This window comes from Heloderma suspectum, chromosome 3, assembly GCF_057233095.1.
Source record: "Heloderma suspectum isolate Gila_16-S chromosome 3, 16-S_ref, whole genome shotgun sequence".
Classification (NCBI taxonomy): domain Eukaryota; kingdom Metazoa; phylum Chordata; class Lepidosauria; order Squamata; family Helodermatidae; genus Heloderma; species Heloderma suspectum.
Window position 1 is genome coordinate 108679259 of NC_139460.1, and position 21272 is coordinate 108700530.

At 39.6% G+C, this 21272-nt stretch overlaps 1 protein-coding gene across 1 annotated transcript in view; it reads right to left on the minus strand.

Annotated features, from left to right (window-relative positions):
* Positions 1-5861: 5861 nt before the first annotated feature.
* NHS (NHS actin remodeling regulator) overlaps positions 5862-21272 on the minus strand; it is a 327745-nt gene continuing 312334 nt past the window's right edge. Inside the window, exons 6-9 of the mRNA XM_084844083.1 lie at positions 15238-15369; positions 11157-14123; positions 10630-10756; positions 5862-9102 (exon numbers count right to left, since the gene is read on the minus strand). Coding sequence (XP_084700209.1) covers positions 8475-9102; positions 10630-10756; positions 11157-14123; positions 15238-15369 — 3854 coding nt within the window. The 3' untranslated portion in view covers positions 5862-8474. The remainder of the gene's footprint in view (positions 9103-10629; positions 10757-11156; positions 14124-15237; positions 15370-21272) is intronic.

The window sequence follows — 21272 nt, forward strand, 5'->3', positions numbered from 1 at the left end:
TTTTTTTCCTGATAATGGCCCCATGGGGTAGGTTAGCTTGAGAATTTTATTTGTTGTTTTATGCTTATTAAGTTACGACTTTTTCACATGCATAAAACAAACACAAGCATTACAGAAGCATTACCAAACAAGTGAGAGAATGTACCCACTGAAAATGTAGATAAAAGGATTCTTAGCTGCCGGAGTCTTGTACTGTTGATGATCTACAGCAAGCTAATGACAAAGCTGTGGCGGTGGCTACATTTTGGCAGAGCAAAGTTTGATCTGGACACGAAATAAATAAATAAAGCACATACAGTCATGTGAAAAAGAAAGTACACCCTCTTTGAGTTCTATGGTTTTACGTATCAGGACATAATAAAAATAATCTGGTCCTTAGCAGGTCTTAAAATTAGGTAAATACAACCTCAGATGAACACATGACATGTTTTACAGAAATAAAGCCAAAATGGAGAAGCCATGTGTGAAAAACTAAGTACATCTTATGTTTCAATAGCTTGTAGAATCACCTTTAGCAGCAATAACTTGAAGTAACCGTTTTCTGTATGACTTGGATGATGGATCTTGCGCACCCCCTGGGATGCACACACCCCACTTTGGAGATCACTGGTGCATGTATCAAGTTAGGCTGAAAGTTAGTTACCGACCCAAAGTCACTCCATATGCTTCATAGCTGAGTTGAGATGTGACCTAATCCATTACTGTAACAACTTACGTTATGCCTACGTTATAATATTGAAGAGAACATATGAACATTCTGCAGTTAATTTGTGGAACTCACTGTCTCAAGTGTGGTGTGTGTCGTCCCCCCCCCCCCCCCCGGTTCTTTGAGCTGGGTAAGTCTATCAATGGCTACTAGTCGCAGTGGCTATATGCAACCTACAGGTTTAGAGGAGGTATACCTCTGAAAGACCAGCTGCTGGAGAGAAACAGTAGAGGAGGGCTTGAGGGCTTCCCAGAGGCATGATGTACCATTAGCTGACCAAGCAAGGTTCTATTCATGTTGATTGGAGGTAAGTAAAGAGAATTGAGCAGTTTAATTGCAGTCACGTTTATTTGCAGTTTCTATACACACTTCCTAGATAATCAAACTTTTCTGACACGTTTTAGAGAGGGGGTTCACAATGAAACTCACTGTTTTTACTAAAAATAAATACAAGACTTAAAGTGTTGCACAGCTCTAAAATATACAAAGGCTTGGATTTAATGTAAACTTTGAAAACATTTTACAAAAGAAACCATCTTTGCAACAATTTAAAAAGTTAATATTTACAAATATTACAAAAATACAAAATGGATGCAAGTCCATAAACCATTGTCCCTTCTGCCAGCATGAACTGGTGCTAGTACCAAAATAGTTACACTGTAACCTTCTTAATTGGTTTTTAAACTTTTAAGTCATAACCTACAGTATTTCTCTAAAGCTGCCACAATTGCAGCAAATGCACTCTGTCAGTGACCTTTGGCAAATGCAAACATACGCTTCATTTTCTACAGCTAATCTATATTCTCTATGCTGCCACAGTATTAAAAAGGAAAAGAAAAAATGTTATTAGAAGAAAACAAACAGCTGTATAACTTCAAACCTTCTTGTTAACATCAGTGCAAACAACAGAATTGCAAGTCAGAGTGATGGTTCACAAATTTGTTATGTTTTTAAATTTATACCCTGTTTCTAGATGGGATGTTAATTTCTGTCTATCTTGAGGGCTCTGAAGACATACTACTTGTGCAGCACAGTCCTATGCATGTTTATTTGTAAGTAGGTCCCACTGTATTCAGTGGGGCTTGCTCCCAGGAAAAATGTGCATAGGGTATCAGCCTTAGGTTGTTTTCATCCCCAAATTTTATCAAGAGCTCTGTGTACTTTTACAGCTGCAAGGAGCTCCTATGTGTGCAGGCTGTTCCCATTAAATTCAATGAAGGGGAATCAGTGCGTACTAAATTATACCCCCTCCCCAGTTTGAATGAGGGCAACCCTTGTGGGCAGCAGAACTCGATAAGCCTACTGCAGATTGCTTAATCAGGGTTTATTTGTGAATATATTTTTTTAAGTGGATTTATAATCCATCTTCATTTGGGCTTTAATCTGATAAATAGAAAATAGAAACACTTTGTCATAGTTTTTTATGTAAACAAAATAAGTATTTATGATAGTTTTGTGAGCATTATGTAGCAGGTGTTTCACTGCCTTCTAATTCAAGTTGCATGTTTTAAAAAATATATATATAGCTCTCAATGGTATCAGTATGAAATCATTAAATGTCTTGGATTGTTATCCACAATGTAGGAATTGGCTTAAGTGAACTGGACGGCATCTATAAGATTGACATCTTGGAAAAACCCATTTAGCTGTTTTCTCCTACAGTTTTACTATAAAGCACATGTAGCACGTCTAGCAAATGGATTTGGCACCCTTATCTTAAATGTGAATAGCACTACCTATAACAATAAAGCGATATCATTGGTGCTACCCCATTCTTAGCATCAAGTGGCATAGTCAGCCTTAGCATCAAGTTTTAAGTACTACTGGCAGTAACCTTAACGAAAGTGATCTCAAATGGCACTTCTGCCTTCTATATCAAGCTTATTACTATCATTCTTTTTTTAAAGCTACATGGATCTTGTTAACTCACTCATGCATTCCATTTCACTTGCTTTTTCAACCACTTGCCTATTAGCTACAATTCATAAGGCTTGCTTCTAATACTAACTTCTTATACACCTCTCTGCCAAGCATTTAAATTGGAAAACCTTTTGCTGACAGGCATCCCGATACTAAATGTTTGCCCCAACATGCATGTTGCCAGAATATTGTCATAGTTTGTGATGACATACTGGCTCAGCAGTGCAGATGGCTCATCCTAAATACTTATTTGCCAACAGGGCAAATCTTAGCACTGGGCAAATAATTTCATGTTCTCACTACTCTTTCTACACACCTTCTGACCATCCGTCTCTTGCCACACTGGAGGACTGTAAGAAAACATACATCAGTGTATTTCTAAGCTCCTGATAAAGAAAAACTTTGTAATTAATTTTGATTGTATGCAATTATTTGCTCAATCATTTGAATTTCAAATAAAATTTAAATTTATTTTTACACTTATCATTATGAGCAAAATAAAAATCAGTCCTCCCCCTGCTTTCCATTCCTTCTAGATTCCTATTAAAATTTTCTTCTGCTTGAAGCCAACTTACTCATACACCTACTAGTGGCTACCAACTTAATTCAGCCATTCTGCTCAATCAGTACTATACACCACATTCCTTCTCAAAATTTCTCTCTGCACTAAATCTTCTTGCATTGGAATTCTGCAGCTAAGTATTTCTGCAGTTTATATCAGTGTACTGCATTTTAGAAAGCTGGGCCTGAATGTCTATTTGATTTTGGAGTGTGTTGCAATTGGAAAACTGATCTATTGATGGAAAACATTCTGTTCTAAAAATAACTGTTGTTTTCTGCATGTGTGTCATCGTTTTCGAAACCAATTGTAGTTTGATCTTATATCAGCTTGCTTTTGCTTTTCATTTTCTGACAAGAAAATTCAAGTAACTTCAAGTAATCCAGCTTTTGTTTCCCTGCCTTCATTTATTCAAAGTATTTGCTCTGATTCCTTTTCCATCCCACCCAATATAGATTCCCACCCCGTTAAGCATTTCTGGTAAAACCAGGATAGAAAGAAACTGAGCTGTATGTGGTTGGCATAATGAACCAGAGAGCTTCCCCATTCCAAGTTAAGTAAGCTATATAAAGAATGCATACATACACCTATTTCTCAGCTTTTTTTCACAGTGTCATTTCTCTAAATATTTAGGTAGCATGAATATTGTTCACACAAAGCTTCACTGAAAGGTTGTTACACAATTTTATTGATGAATCAACAGCATTTGTTGCATGCTTAATAGTTATTTACTGTATGAACATGAAACTAATCCTGTTTCAAGATTTTAGTTACCAGGTTATGACTAGGTCTCCCAACTACTACTACTACTAGTAGTAATAATAATAATAATATGAAAATAAGTACTGTTTCCTTGTACTTGTCCCCTCTTTAAGGTCTTTGTCCAAATTAAGTGCCAAACATCACAGAAAAGCCTGACAATCAACATTTTACCATGGATGAGGTGCGCGCGCGGGGGGGGGGGGAATCCTATTAAAAGTGTGCTTTTCATCCCAAACAACAGTTACTTTATTATGGTTGCACTACAAACTTGCGTTAGTTTTAAATCTGTGTAATGGACCTGGCTTCCCCCAAGGAACCCTGGGACTTGTAGTTGTGTGTCGGTGCTGAGAATCTGCGTGGGCTCATCAGGATGATTAACACTGATGCTATGTTTTAACAAAAAGAATTGTGTGTATTCAGTATTGCAGTAGTTAAAAGAAATGGATTTTGTTTACTCTTTCATAGTATGCAAGTGAGAGGAATGCTAATCACAGCATCTACTTAATCTCCTTTGTAGCCTGCATACCTTTCTTCCAAGAAGTTCAGAGCAGCATACATGGAGCTATCCAATTTCACTCTAATCATCACAACGTTGTGAGATAGGTAGAACTGATGAGTACATAATGGAAAAGCAAAAACCTCAACACAAGATCTCCATGATTTAAGTTCAATACCTTCCATAGGCAGCTGTGTGTGTGTGTGTACCTGCGCACGCATGTGCAGTTGATCTCCTCTCCCCTGATGAGCCATAATCCCCAGAGCTAGTCTTTAGCCCTTGCAAAACCATAGATTAGAGGCAAATGTGCAAGTGTTATTCTGCCAGCTTGTTTGTGGGAAACTAGGCTGCTCCTGCCTTTCAGTGTCTTTAGCCCATGGATGAAGTTAAAGCAATGATTGACACAGCCATTATCTGGAAAAGGAAATTCCTGCCTTAATTTTTCAGCCATTTTTTTTGTCTTCCCTGGTGGTGAAGGATGTGTTGCCCCTTAGAAAACAACAAAGAAGTCCAGGATTTTAGTTTTGCTACAATGGGAATTACTGTGTCTACTAAAAAACAAAAGGTAGCAAAGAAAGGAGTTCATGATCTTTCTAATGTGTTTTATTTCATAGTAAAAACAAATTGAATCTTTCCAATTGAAATTGTATAAACACTTAAAAGAATTAGCTTACGGATACAGATATCCGTAAGGTAAACATTATTCTACCTATATTACAGGGGGTATCGGTAATATAGGGTGTGTGTATGTGGCTAAGAGTGGATGGGTCATGCCAACCGTGCAGATTAGCCCAATGTTGTTATGCCCATTTTGCAGTGTCAGGGGTGGGTGGGAGTTAGAATAATGTATATGACAAATTGGTTTTTTTTTAAAGGGAAATGTTTCAAGCGACGGTGGTGGTATAGTTGATTGTAGCAACAGTGTAATTAATTAAGGGCTGGAGGGGTAGAGCCAGGGAAGAATTGATTGTTTCAGCCACGGATGGAAAGATGTCATTTGAACACCAAATCTACCTGTTGAGAAACAACAGAAGGGTTGAAGCCAGAGGCCAGATCTACCTCAGCCCTGTAGACCTGGTGCCTAGGCCTTGTCACTGCTCAGTCATCAGATCTATTGGAAATGGTAGACCTTTTTCCTGATGCTAGTTATATATTTATATACTTTGTTCCGCCCTCCTCCCAAATTCTTGCAGATGTCCTTGATACTTTTCTACCACAGACTGGTTCACATTAATAACTGAATAAGGAACTGGGGATGTGGGAAGTATTCATATACCCCAATCCTATGCATGTCTATTCAGAAGAAGCCCTCACTAAGTTCAGTGGCACTTATTAGGTCAGTGTCCTTAGGATTGCAGCCCCAAAATATAATCTTAAACATGTTTACTCAAAAATAAGGCTGTCTGATTTTAATGGGATTTATGTAACTGTGCATATTATTGTAGCTTATGTTAATGTAGATGGAATAAAAGGATATGATATGAGTAGGGTGCAGGATAGAATTCTACAACTCTTGCTGTTTAACTTTTATTTAGTGCCAACCGTGTACCAAACAATTTACAGATGATAATATGATCCCTTCCTCAAAATATTTGAGCCAACCCGTGGTTTTGCTCACAAAGTTTCTCCTTTATGGTGAGTACCTAAACATTATGTGGGGATTTATTATTTCATTTGAATTCCTCTTCTGTGTTTCATGTGTGTGTGTTTCTGTTTCTCAAGCTAGAGTCTTGATGCATTTTTTTATTCCTCTTTTCATGTTTTGTCAATAGCTAAATCCCGTTTTCAGTTGTTAAATATTGCCAGAATTAGTACTTTTCTATTGGTCCGCCTACACTTCGGCTAGTTCTCATTTTGTCTCATTTGGATTATCTATTAGGGGGCAATCCCAGAAAGATAGACAGGTGCCTCCAACCTCCCCTGAAGTCGGAGGCGACTGCCTATCCAATGCAGGGTGGAAGCAGCACGGAGCAGGAGTCCCTCTGTGCTGCAAATGCCCTGCACTTTGCCTCAGACATGCATTTTCATGTGTCTTAAGTACAGCTTCCGGAAGGGGGTGGGAACGGGGCTGGAGACTTCATAGGAAGATGTCTAAAACAGCTTCTGTGGTCTCCCATCCCCACCCCCAGAAATGCCCCGTTTTCACCCCTCTGTGCGGAGGTGGCAGCGCGGTTCTGTCCGTGCAAGCTATGATGGGGAGGGCAGCGTGGTTTCCCAGCTACGAGCTTGTAGCACGGAAACCAAAAAATCCTATCTCCCCCAGACACTGTCTAGGGGACATAGGATTGCTCTCTAATTTATCTTCTCTGGGAAAGGACCACATCAATTCCATCTTGTTTTTGGCTTACATTTTGCTGTCTATCTTATTTGTTCTGCACATAAATCTTGTCATAATTGTCTCCTTTTGAGTTCTTTGCAGTGGTTTTCCTTTTCCAGTTCACATCCAATTTCAGTTGTTTTACTTTTAAATACCTGTTCTAACTTTGTGTTTTGCTGGCTCTTTCTTGCTTATTAAACATTATATTTTTCCTTCTGTTTTGTGTCATTGTGATTTTTCCTTTATTGCTCTTCCTTTATGGCATCTGTTGCCAGGTAATATTAGGTTAATTGACTCTCTTTCCTTGTTTTAAAAACCTTCTCAAGACTCATCTACTTAACCTAGCCTATGACTATTGAGATGGTTGTGATTTCTGCATTCTCTTTTTTTCTCCAGCTTTTAAAAAATGTTCTTTTCTGTTTATATAAGATTTTAAGCATATGTAGAATCTACAAGTTCAGTGCAGATTATTATTAACCACCAATCTTTACTGCAGCAAAATTTGAAAAGGCCATCAGATACAAATCTGAGATCCAGCCTATGAATATGCTCAAGTAAAGTGCACACTTGCTACACCTTCTGCAGTATAGATGTTCTTGGGATGCTTTCAGAAAGCAAACCCATGAATACCAGGATGCTGTTTTGGAACTCACATGTAAACAAGATGATGATGGCAAGACAGGGGTGTCTGGAACTGAGGTAATGACCATGAAAACAAAGACTCTTCATGGAGTTTCAGGAAGGGCTTTCTTAAAAGAGATAAGGGAAATAACTTGATTAATAGGCTGACATTGTTCTCTGCGTAACCCCCACGTGTTCACATAACTACACTTCTCAGGATTCTTGCAGGAGGAGGAGGGATGGAGAGAGAAGCCACAACAGAAAATCTGGTTTATATAAATAGTTTGTAGTGCCCATCAGTGAGCCTCTTGCCACAAGCTGCACTTCTAAATTAGCTTGTTTGGAATAGCATTTTTGAAAGACAATCATATATTATTAAATTTGATAGTAATTTATTAATAGAGGATTTCCTCTAACTCAACTGTTAAAATTCACGTTAGAGGCTTTAATTGTTTAAATGTAAGTGGTCGTGGTAGATATGTAAATTAGGTTTAATAAGAAAATTGTATTCACAGAATACAGTCATTACCTTTATCCTTTTTTGTCTTTCAACAAGGCTGTTATTTGCCACCAACCACTTTTCTCTCTCCAATAATTCTATTTACAAATATTTATCAAAAATATGGATATGTACATCTGTTTTGTTCATTTCTTCTAAATTTTGTTTCAGTTAATTTTAGTGTAAAAAAATACCAATTCCCCAAGCAATTTTATGTTTTTTCCCTAGGGAAGCACAACAGTGAAGGTAATGTTTTTGATCCCAAATGGTATCTTTAGAGCGGGAGAGGGAATTCTGAAAACTGGGTAATGCAAACCTACACTGATGATAGGAAACATGACAGAAATGAAAGTTAACCAAAGTTAACCATTTAGTATATGTTTCTACTTATAGAAAATGTGAAGTAATAAATAGCTACAGATCATCTTCTCTTCTTCCAGTCTCTTATCAATCCTTAGCATTTTCAAGCATCAATATTGCCCTGCATGGTATTTGACTGCTACAGAATTGGCCTTTTATATTCACATGAGCTAAGTGAATGAGAGTTCCCCCATTTAACAGTCATATGTGTGCTCTGGCCCCTCCCTACGTAGCCTATGTGGAACTTTGAGAGGATCGATCATCATGAGGGCTCCCATCAGAATTCTCAGTCTCTCCTTCCGAAATGGCTTGCATCGGGGTGTTGTACAGTCTGCAGCGGACACTGTACCGGCTACTGCTGGCTGCAGGGGGTGCCCGAGACCGTCCTACTCGTGAAGATGCTGATGTAGGAAAGCTTTTGGAAGAAAACCCTTCAGCGTTTATTCTGGGGGGGGAAGGAGAAAGAGGAGCTAATGCCTCAGCACTTGATGAGGCTTGGGAAGACTCATCAGTGTTTTGAAGAGTATCTCCAATTAGTTCTCCAGGAGATTTAGGTGAAATAGGGCTCTTCAGTATCTCCGTGGCTGACATCCTATAGCTAGAATCTGACCGACTGCCCTTTTTCAGGAGCAACAGTTTGAATTCCTCATTTGATGTGTTAGACTTTTTGGCATTCCTGTAAATAAGTCCAGGAGATCTCTGGCTGCTTGCTGGGCTTGCCACACTGGTGGTGGGGGGAGCATTAGTTGCAGGGGATGTGCTGCTGGCAGAAGACACACTGCTAGTACTAGATGAAGACCTCAATCTGTTCCTTGCAGAAAGGTCTCCAGAATCCTTTCTTCCAAGCACTTTCCTTTTTGACCTGTTATGAAAAGAATGCCATAATATTCACAATGTGAAAACTCAGTCCCAGTTTATTGTTTAGCAAGGTCATAAGAGATTAGCTATTATTATATGCACAGATGTGGTTCACACTTAACGCTAGCCCAGGGTTTATTTAACCCAGGGTTTGTTGTCCTACCCAGGGTTTGTCTAACAGATGATCAAACAAACTGTTGTTTGTTTTCTCAATCCCTGGGTTGTTTGTTTCAGTCCTCCTTCACCCGCTCCCTCCTTGTATCCCAAATGCCTTTGTGGTGCTGTAGTACTGGCATGTAGAGTGGCTGGGGTTTTTTAACCACTCTAGCCAGCGCCTCTCTAACCTAGCAAAAAACCCCATGAATAACCCACGGTTCTGGGTTCACACGTAATGACAACCCATGGTTTAAACACCACACAGTTTATAACCCAGCAACAAACCATGGGTGCTCTTTCTGGATTGTTCATGGTTAATCAATCATGTTTTGTTACCACAGCTGGTTTGGCACATCATGACAAGCCAGAATTCAAGAACCCATGGGTTAAAGGGACCATGTGCGAACCAGGTCACAGTTAACTTTCTCTTTAAAACGAAGCATATGTATATTTTTAACAGTGTATAGTAACAGCCTGTGCATTTGTAGCAGAAACAAATATAACTTATGTAATATAGAGTTCTTTAAGTGTTCCATCTTTAAAGCATATTTTAGCCCACACAGTTGTAGAGAATGGTTTACAGGCTCAGAAATCATAGAGGTGATGAGTAGGATTCCAAGGATCAGAATCCCTAAGCCTTTTCCACATTTAGGAGGATGAATTTCTCCTCCAATACAGGGCTCTGAAAATTATGACTGTCCTAGCTTAAAAAAATAAGGATATGATGTAGGAAGACCTGTCAACACTGTCACAGAGCTCATATTATCCCAGTGCCATATCCGCTTGGTTGCTTTTGCAAAGCTGATGTAAGAAAATCTTAAATAAATTTGACATAATGATTAAGGTGTAAATTGTATGGCTTTCCCTAGAAACACACATTTCTGTGTGTATGAGCATGCATTCACATAGCCCAGATATAGTATTTAGAGCAGCCCTTGAATGGACTTTGGGAAGAAGATATAGCAACTATATGGGCCATGTTCCAATCCTGCAAGGTCTCTGGCTGGCTTGAAAAGTTTGTCTCTCCCTTCCTATTTTCTCTCCCAATGGCAGCTTTCCCCAGTTAGGATTTCATTTTTTCTTTCCTGAATATAACTCTTAATAATAGGTGTCTATGGTGTAATGGACCATAAATGACAACTAGAAAAAATGTAAATGAGGTGCATCATGAAGCCCACTTACACTTTCTTGGACACTGCACCTACCTAACCACCATGACACAGAAATTCCTCTGTTGGTTTGGAATGAAAAATCCAGTTTTTGAAAATAAGTCTATCACCACTACTCTCAAATTTCCAATAAATTATGTTAGGTCTGCTTCCTGTGAAAACAGAGTATACTGTTATGGTTTCCAGTAACCATAACATTAGCTTACCGGTGAATGACTGCAAATAGATCTTCTGTTGTTCGAGGTTTATTTGGAGAGACAAGAACATCTTCTGCTTCAGTCTGAGAATCTTCACTTAAGGGCGAGATTATGGAATCATCACTCAGAGAAGATTCTTCAAAACAAAAAGAAAAGAACTACTAAGACTTAAACACTTTGATACAGTAGAGCTGGTTAATGTAATATTCTCACTCAGTAATGGAATTGCTTGTATAATGGCATACACTAGACAATCTAGTCTAAATACTGGATGAGCTGTCAAAATAATGTTTAGTTATAAAGGGTTAGTGCTCTTTTTCACAGCTGAAATGAAGTCAGAAGAAATGCAAATTAATGCCTATACATATATATTTCTCTAAAGCAAGGCAGATTTTTAGCGGAAATGAATTGGCAGAGCTCCACTGAAATAAATGGAACTCTGCACAATTAAGCTATATTGATAGTTTGGGGAACTACCAGTATTTCTGGCACTGAGAGTCATCTCAGAAATATAACAGGAATAGATATGAACTAACCTTTTAAGACATCATCATCTGGAGTCCCTTGTGTCTCAGCTGCTCTGCTGTCACTGTCATCTGAGGCACTTTTGGTTGGAATACCTGACGCAATATCATTTTCCTGCTCAGAACATTTTTCAGTGAGTGAATCTACAGTTGAGAACTCTGACTCATAGCTGATATTCCCAGGCACTTTGTCATCATGTTGGCTTAGATCAAGCTGAAGCTTTAGCTGATAACTAGTATCTGCTCCCCAAGCTGAGGAGTCAGACTGGGGTATATTTTCATTTAGAGGTTCATATTCCAATTTTTGTTCACAGTGTGCAGGTAATTCTTGCTGAAGCTGCACAGCGTCAGGAGTCCTATCCTGATCTGATCCACAAGTAGTCATCTTCCCTTCAGAATTGCTTGAAAGGACTGCTGTGCCTTGTGGAAACCATTCAGGAGAACCGTCACAGGCTTTATTGAGTGTATTTTCTAGTAAAAACTCATGAACTGGATGCATTGGATCTGTTATGTATTTAGCTGCTGGAGCACCCATGTCTAATGAGGTTAAGGTCTCTTGACAGGTATTCTTTTCACTGAAAGTCAAACTGCTTTCTGCTTGCAGTTCAGGGCTTATTTGTACTGGAGATACATTAATATAGGACACTATGGCATCTTCCATGGAGTATTGACGTGCTATCTTACTTACATGTGGTTTAATTTTACCTGAAGAAATGGCAGTCACCATTAAAGTATTTCCTTGAATGTGGAGAAGGTCTTTATTGTCTTTTTGTTTCACTTCTTCAGGCTTATTAATCGATCTCAGATGTACAGATTTCAGAACTGAAGGTGTAATAGCAAGGGCTGGTGGAGAATTAGAGTTCAGTGCTTCTACCATATTCAGTTTATTGTTATTAAAAGCACGTAGTTGGTGTCTGTGAGCATATGGTTTATCCAATACATTATGAAGAGCACTTAGGTCAAGATGAGTAGGAGGTATAACTGGAAGTTCTAGATCTTTGTTGAGAAATATGTTGCCATCTTTAGAAGGCTGTTGTAGTGAAGACTTCCTTTCTGGTACTTTTGGCTTTCTTTTACTCCCCCCTGGAGATAAGGGTCCAGAAAAGAAAGCTGTTGGAAAAGATGATGTTGGCGTTTCAGATTGACTGGAGTAACCACTTGAGGGAGAAGCTAAACCAGCCAACTTTTCTGGGGAAGCCAGCTTAAATTCATTCTCAACAGAAGGGAGGGAAGGAGTGGTGGCCCTTGATCCAGACTGTGATGTTTGCGATTCAGAACTTTCTGGTGACTTTATGCATTCTATGACCGTAGTACCCGTAGCAGTGCTAGAATTGGATAAAGACCTATAAGGATCATTAGATTTCAAGTCATTTAGAAGCCAGAGATCTGCATAGTGAGATTGTTCAGCACCTTCATCTTTAAACGATGGGATGTCCATGGTGTCAAATGGAAGGTCTTTTAATCTGCTGTCATCCTGATTATCCCAGGATAGTTCCTGTTTGCTTGGCAGATTAGTATTTTCCACTCTTGAAGGTATATTTGAAAACTCGAGGGGCAGCTTCATTTCTCTGGAAGTGTGAGGCATGTGCTGCTGCCCACTACTTATCTTTGGTTCTTTCTTGTCAGGAAGATCTGTGCTGCTGTCAGATTTCCTTAAAGACGAACTGCGTTTTGGTGGGGCTGGCTTTGCCTTTGGTTTCTTTAGAGAGATGCTCTGTTTTCTTTGCCTCCTATGATTTACGTAATCCTGCCAGGCGCAGTTAGTGAGACTGGAAGCAACACTTGCATTCTGGCCACTCTCAGAGCCCACAGCTGCATAGTTATAAATATAACTTTTAGTTCCCTTGAGGCCACAGTCAAAGTGCATGGAGGTATAGTAGCCTTCAGTATCAACCGAAAAGTGTGAGCTAGTGTCTGCTTTATCAGATGGGGTCTTCTCTATAAAACTATCATAAGTGGCCATGCTTGTAAAACTTGGACATCCCAGGCTGTCAGCCTTTGGTCGTTCAGGGCTGAAATCTTGATGGCAGGATGCATCATGATGATGATGCAAGTAATTCCATTCACTGTCACTTGTGTTGCTGTTATTAGGATCATCAAGTAGATCCGCTACAGTGGAAGTGAAAGAACTTGCCCTGTGGACCCTAATCTTATCAATCTGATCACTGTAGTGTTCTGTTATGAAGACACTAGAATCTTCATTGGCATTAGGGGCAATGTTCAGTGATAATTCTGAATCACAGTGTGAAGAACCAGTCAGTGGGGGTGAGGCAGCAGGAGGAATAGTTTCAGATGTCTGGGAAGGACACGTTGAGCTGCTTCCACTCCAATTCCCACTGGATGATTGATGGTCATCTTTCTGGTCCATGTGACTGCTGAGAAGAACCCCAGCTGTGGAGATAGAGTGAATGGGACTTCCAAAGGTGTCAGAGTTTGATGAAATATCACAGCTTCCTGAATCTGCCATCCTTGATAACCTTGACCTTCCCCTCTCATTTGAGTTATGAACTGGGCTATGAAGATGCTGAGAACAAGATAAACCTATGGGATGGTGTTCTTGAGAACACTGGCTATTATTGGCATCTTTACTTTTTGTGGAAATTCTTTCTTGGCTTGCTAAAAAATGTTCTGCATCATATGCTTGCATTTTGGCACCAGTGTTGTGGTCCACTTCATTGGCCCTAGCACCTTCACGAGGAAGACTCCTTGATCGGACACGGTTGCTCACTGATGTTGTAAACATGGTGTCACCGTTGTCTGTCAGCACCAATATGTTGCCAGCTGAATGAGACAGGGAGGCTACTACACTCTGACCCTTCTGAGCTCGGATTCTTCTCCGGGATGGGGCAGCAATGAGGATTTCTTCTGTTTGGCACTCAGAGTCCCTGGTACCTGATCGCCTATTGATGTTATTAGAGAAGTCTGGATTTGCATGCACAATCACATTCCGCTCTCTTGCTACTGGTGATTCGTCAGAATCTAGGATACACATAAAATTCTGTGAGGCACGATTTCCACTGGCTGACAATCTATGACCGTTACGTTGGCCTAAAAAATACACAAGGTAGTTATTTTGTTGCTGCCTGTGTATATTGGCAACTGTAACTAGCATGAAGAGAAAGTAATCACAAGGGCTAAATGTGTTATGCAGACACACTTAACATTATCCTGATGGCCTTTGTTAAAGAGAAAAAGCTACTTCTGGAGGGGAAGTCAGAACTGGAGAAGTGGGTGGGACAATGGGGTGTTGTTTAACTTGCCACTTCCAAACCCCTCTGGTGACTTTTCCTCTGCAAAGTTCCAAGTGTATGTTTGCAAGAGAAGCAAACTGCCTTTATCTGAATTCTGAATAACTAATGGTTTTATGCTAGCCTAGATCTTTGTTTCATTTTTCTGTTGTGTGGAGAGAACCAGACAATGATTTGCATGCAAAATAAGTTTAGCAGACTTTAGTCTAATTATTACTGACTTGCACTTGTATAGGAAAGAGCTAAATCAGTGTATATAATTTTATGTACACTGCCTTTAGAAATTAAGAAAAAAGGAATAGGAAACAAACTTGAGAGGTGAAAAAAATATTTACTGTGTATTCAAATCAGGTTAAATGTTGAGAGCAGACTAGAATAAACATTCAGCTGGTCTTCTGCATAAATTAGTAACGCATCATCACTTTGCAGGATAACATCTGTCACTTAACTTATGGGTCCCTTAACTACAAGAAAAAACTTTCACTGAATCTAGTTACTTTTTATGTACAAACTATGGGTGTAGAAACAAACAAAAAGAAAAGAATACAACAGAAATCAAGTAACTCATTACATTTAAACAATAAAGGCTGGACATGTATATCTATATTACTCAGTAAGGCCCACAGCACATCAAGACTGAAGGCTGTAATGAGTAATACAGTTTGGCTGGCAATATTTTTTAAAAAGAGACAAAACGAAACAAAAATACCCTGAACGCATTATATTTGAAACGCTACAATCATAAAAATCGAAGTGTTCCTTGGAAAGATGTTTGGAAGGCAGGCTATTGCTGCAATTATGGCAGTTAGAATGCTATCTAGTCAAGAGTTTTATTTATACTACACCTATTTCTTGTTGGACTCTTCTGGGGATGCCAGAGATGGTTTTCCTCCTTCTCAATTTCCGTCTCCTCTGTAGTACGGATTGTGAGTGAACAAGAGAGCACCGTATACTAGCCTCTCTGTCAAAACCAACTCCTGCAACCCATAAATAGGTCTCATTAGCTTTTAGAAATAGTAAACAAATTGTTATGAATGGAAGACAGTGGAGGTCATGTGAGCACTTTAGATTATGCCTGCGAATAAATATAAGGCAGCCCTTGGCCAACTCTCAAGAAAATTATTGACCATATATCACAGATTTGTTTCTAAGCCCTGTTCCATCTCAGCAGCCTGCACTGCCAAGTCATAAAAGGAGAATGGGGGAAATGAAAGAGCAGGCGGAGTTAGGCACTCTCATTAGCAAAGAACCTGTCATTGATTTATCCATGTATTATGGATATGCAGGCATCAACATCTATAAAATCAACTTTAGTATCCAACGTGATGACCAGAAATTTGTTTAGCTGTAACTTTTTAAAAAATCTGCATTGCAGTGAAATTGTGGGAGGCCAAAGTAACAGAGGCAAATCTGAGTATATTTTCTATGTCCAGTTACTATATATTTAAATATAATGGTAGATCAACTAAGTTTTCCATCAATCCTTACACAGCATAGGTGATGCTGAGTCAATCTGATCTTCATGGTGTCATCAGTAAATGTTTCATGGTGCAATCAATGTAAATACAGTAAACTGGAGTAATTTCCACCAGTAATACATTGAACAGATTTGCTCCTAATTAACGTTGTTACTCTCATAACAACATTATGTGCAAAACTCTTTAAGTGTCCTCACATCACATATTTGTTTTTAACTTGTAAAACTGTCCTGCATTCCCATTAGCTTTCTCCCAACACCCTTACGTTGTTTACATATGGGGAACAGGGCAGAATCTTTCAAAATGCAAGAGATCTTTCATGACGAGGGGCACCTGAAAGATGTGAACTAAATACATTCTAACAGGGGGAACTCTTATTACAGTTTTTCCTCTTCACCACTTCTAATACAAACAAGATGAAATCTAGTATATATTGCTCCACAAACTAGTCAGGTCAGATTATTTTCCACCTAGTCTACTCTGATGGGTAGTGGCTGCCTAGGGCCTCAGTCGGGGTTGTTCCTCATTACCTGCTACCAGATACTTTTAACTGGAGATGCCAGGAATTGAACCTGGGTCCTTCTGAATGCAAAAGCATGTGATCTACACTGAGCTGGAAGTCCATCTATGAATAGAGCACTTCCCCCTGTCATTGCTGATACTTAGAGAGTCCTGTTCTCATGTTCTTGCAGCTTTATCCCTGGACCATAGTAACACAGGATACCACAGAAAGCTGCCTTATACAAAGTCAGATCATTGGTCCATCTTGCTACACTGACTGGCAGCAGTTTTCCAGGGTTTCAGACAGGAGTCTTTCCCAGACCTACCTGATTGAACCTTCTGCATCATAGTGCTTATACGGTGCCCACTGAACCTAATGGATATGTCTGATGCTAAAAGGGATATACATATCCATTTTTGGATGCAATTAGCATTCAAAAAAAGCATTACTAGAGGTGGATCCAATGATTAAAAAAAATACTGGGTGTCTAAATAACGAGCAATTATCATGTCTTACTGGAAGAGTCTTACCTGACAGTCTCATTGGAGACTGGCTGGTAAGAAGTAAATTGGAAAAGTCTGTTAGCTATTTGGCTAAAATGCACTTAAGAATGGAACCTTATGTTCTATTCAGTAAACATCTTCACCTGATTTTTTATAGATTTCCTTTCATCAAAGAGTTATAACTTGGCAAGACTCCTTTCTGAACAAATGGGTCAGGGCAATATCTAACGATGAAGGATTTCATGGTATAATTTGAGAGACAACTAAAAGAACTAAAAATAGGAAAGGGGACTAAAAGGTCCAATAAATACTTGACCCAAAAATCTATACTTTCAGTGCTGTATAATTATATCAGTCATAATTATACATAGACATACACGTACAAAGTACATTACATACAAATGTGAAACACTAAAAAGTAACTTTCTTGTAAAAGTTCTTCTTGAAATCTACTACAGGAGACCCCAGACAATAATCCTATACCAACCATCACCACTAGCACTGTAATACGTGGACAGAGATAGTTATTTAACAATGAACAAAATTCTGTTTCAAAATTTTACAACTGGAATTAGTGGCCGGAGATGTTTTATTTCTGGGGGAAAATGTAAAAGAATGAAAAAACAGTTGTAAAAGAATGAATAGGTAGACCCTATTGCCTTTCATGCTTTTACAACAAAAAATTTACCAGCAGAGGAAAAAAGGGGAAAAAATCAGAACTTATAACTATTCCAAACTTTTCAAGGTGTTCCAGTAATTTCTCTTTTTTTGGAAATCTTTGACCTCTGTAGTAACTGAATAGAACCATCAAGAGTAGCTGAACACTGGAAACAGACTTTATCGGGAGTTCTTAAATTGTGTAATTGTGAATCTCCTTTTATCGTGGGAAAAATACAATACTTATTTGATCCTTCAAAAGTAAAACTTGCACCCTAATCGTGAGCATATTGACCAGAATCCAAAGAACTGTGAAAGTACTTTTGTGGACCTAAGAAAAAGCATTTGACTTGTTTTTCTCTAAGAATAGCTTACTCAGTATGCTGGATTGCAACCTGCTTTAAAACAGAGGTGTGGGGAAGGTTTCAAGACCAATTTGTGATATCACATGGGGATCAGGTATTCAAAGAAAAGTATCAACAAAAAATTCTACTGGGCACACCATTTGGTTGAGCCCAAGCAGCTCTTTCGATCCTAGCTGTTGACCACAGACCACAGTCCAGCTAAAAGTGAGGTGCACTCAGACTCATTAATTTCAGTCCAATTCTGTGCTGAATTGTGTCCATTGATTGGAAATCACCAGTAATTCTTGTTTTTTTTAATGTTCAAATTGTACTATTCTGAAGTGGAGCAAATATTCCCACTAACACTTGAGGCTCTGCAAAAATGTAGAGGAAAAAAAACAGGTTTAACTCAGTATGTGGTCATAATAAGAGGCTGAGGGCCAAACAATGCACATATGTGTATAACATTTTCCTGTGACCAGGAGCTAAGGAATGGCATGGTGGTGGTGGTGTGTGTGTGTTTGTGAGCTTAATACTATTCCTGCTGCTCCAACTCACACACACACTGAAGCTGTTTCTCTTGCCATGGAAAGAATATATGGATAGCCATATCTTTCCCCTCTTTGCTGCAGCAAGTTTAGCCCTGAGCTGGTCTGTCATGCTCTGCTTTGTCTTTGTCCATTCTGCCTGACAGAAAAAGTGGCTGTGTCTGAGATGAGGCTAGTTTCCAGTTAATTCACAGGAGAGCTGGAGTGGGGGGAGTTATTCCTTGAAAAAGTATGTATGTGTGCAGCATGAGTTGAACGATATGGTGATATGTTTTTTAAAATTCCAAAGGGTGGCAGCTCGGAAAGAAAATGAAAGGCAGAGGATATTTTTGGGGAAAATACCCTGCTTTGTAGCCACAGAGTTTCCTTAGAATTAACCAGAAATCAGAAGGATTATGATAAGTCACCTAAGAGCTGGTTCATACCTTATTGGAGCTGGTTCATTCAGGTTCCCGTCCTCCAACATTATACAGTTCATACAAGTAGACCGCTAGTATGAGTGGTTATTTGCACTTTTATGCTAGCTTCAATAATTTATAAACAGGCTCTAGAAGTTCCTCTGTTGCAGCAAAAGCAACAAAGGGTCTTGTGGTACCTTAAAGACTAACAAATTTATTCTGGCATAAGCTTTCATGGACACTTCATCAGATGCAACAGTGAACAGCGTCCATGAAAACTTATTTCAAAATAAATTTGTTAGTCTTTAAGGTGCTACAAGATTTCTTCTTCTTCTTTTGCTCTAGAAGGTAGTGCAAACTCAAAACTGCCTAAGTGAAGTGCTACAAGACTTCTTCTTCTTTTGCTCTAGAAGGTAGTGCAAATTCAAAACTGCCTAAGTCTGAAGTGCTGCTAAATTGCAGTTTAGACAATCGCTAAGACAACATGGCTTTTGCCCCTACTCAAGGTAGGGCAGAGTGAAATAATCTTACCAGTATAGGGTTTTAAGAGATGTTTACATTGCTGCTGTTGCTAATGTTCTGTTGTTTTATTGTTTATGTGATGGACATTGTTTTAAAATGCTGGCTTTAGTTCTTAGCCACTTTCCGGATTGAAGAGTGGACTGCAAATATCTGTTGTTGTTTTTTTATTAATATAACTGAAGGTCCTGTGGGCCAATAGTGCATTTGTGTCCCCATAATAGCAATCCATACTTGTAGAAAAGGAGACAGAACTCTAATTTTTTATGAGATGCATAAAAGCTTTATGCATCTTTATAAAAGATGCCTTAAGCTTTAACAGACACAGGGAAAAAAAATTATCCTTCAAGAAGACTAGCCTTCCCCAGCATGGTGCCCTCCATATGAGTTGTACTGGCTAAGGAAGGTGGGAGTTGTAGTCTAGCACATGCGGAGGGCACCATGCTGGGGAAGGCTGAACTAGACATAAAGGACAGGATCGAAAGAAATGTGGAAATCCCCTGTGGGAGGACCAATGAGGCTTAAGGCTTTAGGCTCTGGGGCCTCAAAAGAAAGGAACAACCTGTCATGTTGTTGGACTCATGGAAACCCCAGACTTGATGAGTCCCATTTTTGAAACAATGGCCACAATTTCCTGTTATTATTCATAGGAACTATATATAGCAGCACGCTGATCAAGCAGATCAAATTCCGCAGCAATGCCAGTATCTTCTGTTATTTGTCATGACACTGTTTTGATGTAGTTGCAGGTGTGCCCCATTCTAAGCACTGATGAACCAACACTGTGAATCTTACAACTGAGTAGCTACAAGTCTGCATGTCATATGTAGTGAAAGATGATAACTGAAAACTTGATAACATGGAAATAAATTAACTGACTTCCATTATATGTTTTATATCAAGGATGGCCAACCAGTGGCTTGTGGGCCACATCTGGACCCTTTATGTTCTCCAACTTTCTCCACCTGTCCCAGCAGTTTTTCTATATAATGTAATGCTCTCACCATGGAATGACATGAAGAACAAAGAAGATAATAGGCTAGTTCATGGTTTCTGATTATAACAACAAGCCTGTATGAGCCTCAGGCGTGCAAGGTCTTTCCATCTCCTTTTTCTCTGCATGTGTAAAGAGAAGATCAAAAGCTTCTGCTTTTGCTTTAGAATTATTCGCAGTTATGTGTGAACTAGGGGGATAGCGGCTTGTTCTAACCACGCTTGCTTAAAACCATTGTTACATATGCTGATTTGAAAATCAACCATAGTTAGAACAAGCCGCTATCCCCGTAGTTCAAACATAGCTGATTAATTCTAAAGCAAAAACAGAAGCTTTTGATTTCTTCCTTGCACAGTAAGGAGAATGTATGGGAGAATGCGAGTGTCAGGGTGGAAACTGAGCCCATAGAGCCCCACAGCAGTTCTGACTCTGAGGAAGAGCAACAACCCGTGGGAGAGGAGCTCGCTCATCGCTCACAGGCACAGCGGCAGGGAGAGATTCCTACTGCCTGCATTCCTGAGAGAGAGAGTGACCCTGGCAGCGAGAGAGCGGGGGAGGGGGCCTTGCTGGATGCTCGGTGCAGACGCAGGGAGTGGCGCCAGATGGAGGGCGCCGAGAGGAGGCACTCTGCCCACTTGGCGCTAAAACAACAGCTGCGTCCCGAGGACCCAAGGGAAAGAGGGAGGACCTCTCCATAGCCCCTAAGTTCAGAGTCTTCCCGTTCTTCTCCTTCAAACAGGGACCAACTGCCTTACCTGGAGCTTAGGCTACTCTGCTAACTACCCCAGTGCAGTTCCTGGCTTAGTCACTGGTGATTAGCATCTGAAAGAGTCATTAAGTTGTAAAGGAATAAAGCCTTGGAAAGAATCCTTTTCGTCTGTGTCTTGAGTTGGCTATTGGAGGGGACTGTAAGAGGCAGCTAGGGGGCTCCTGACAG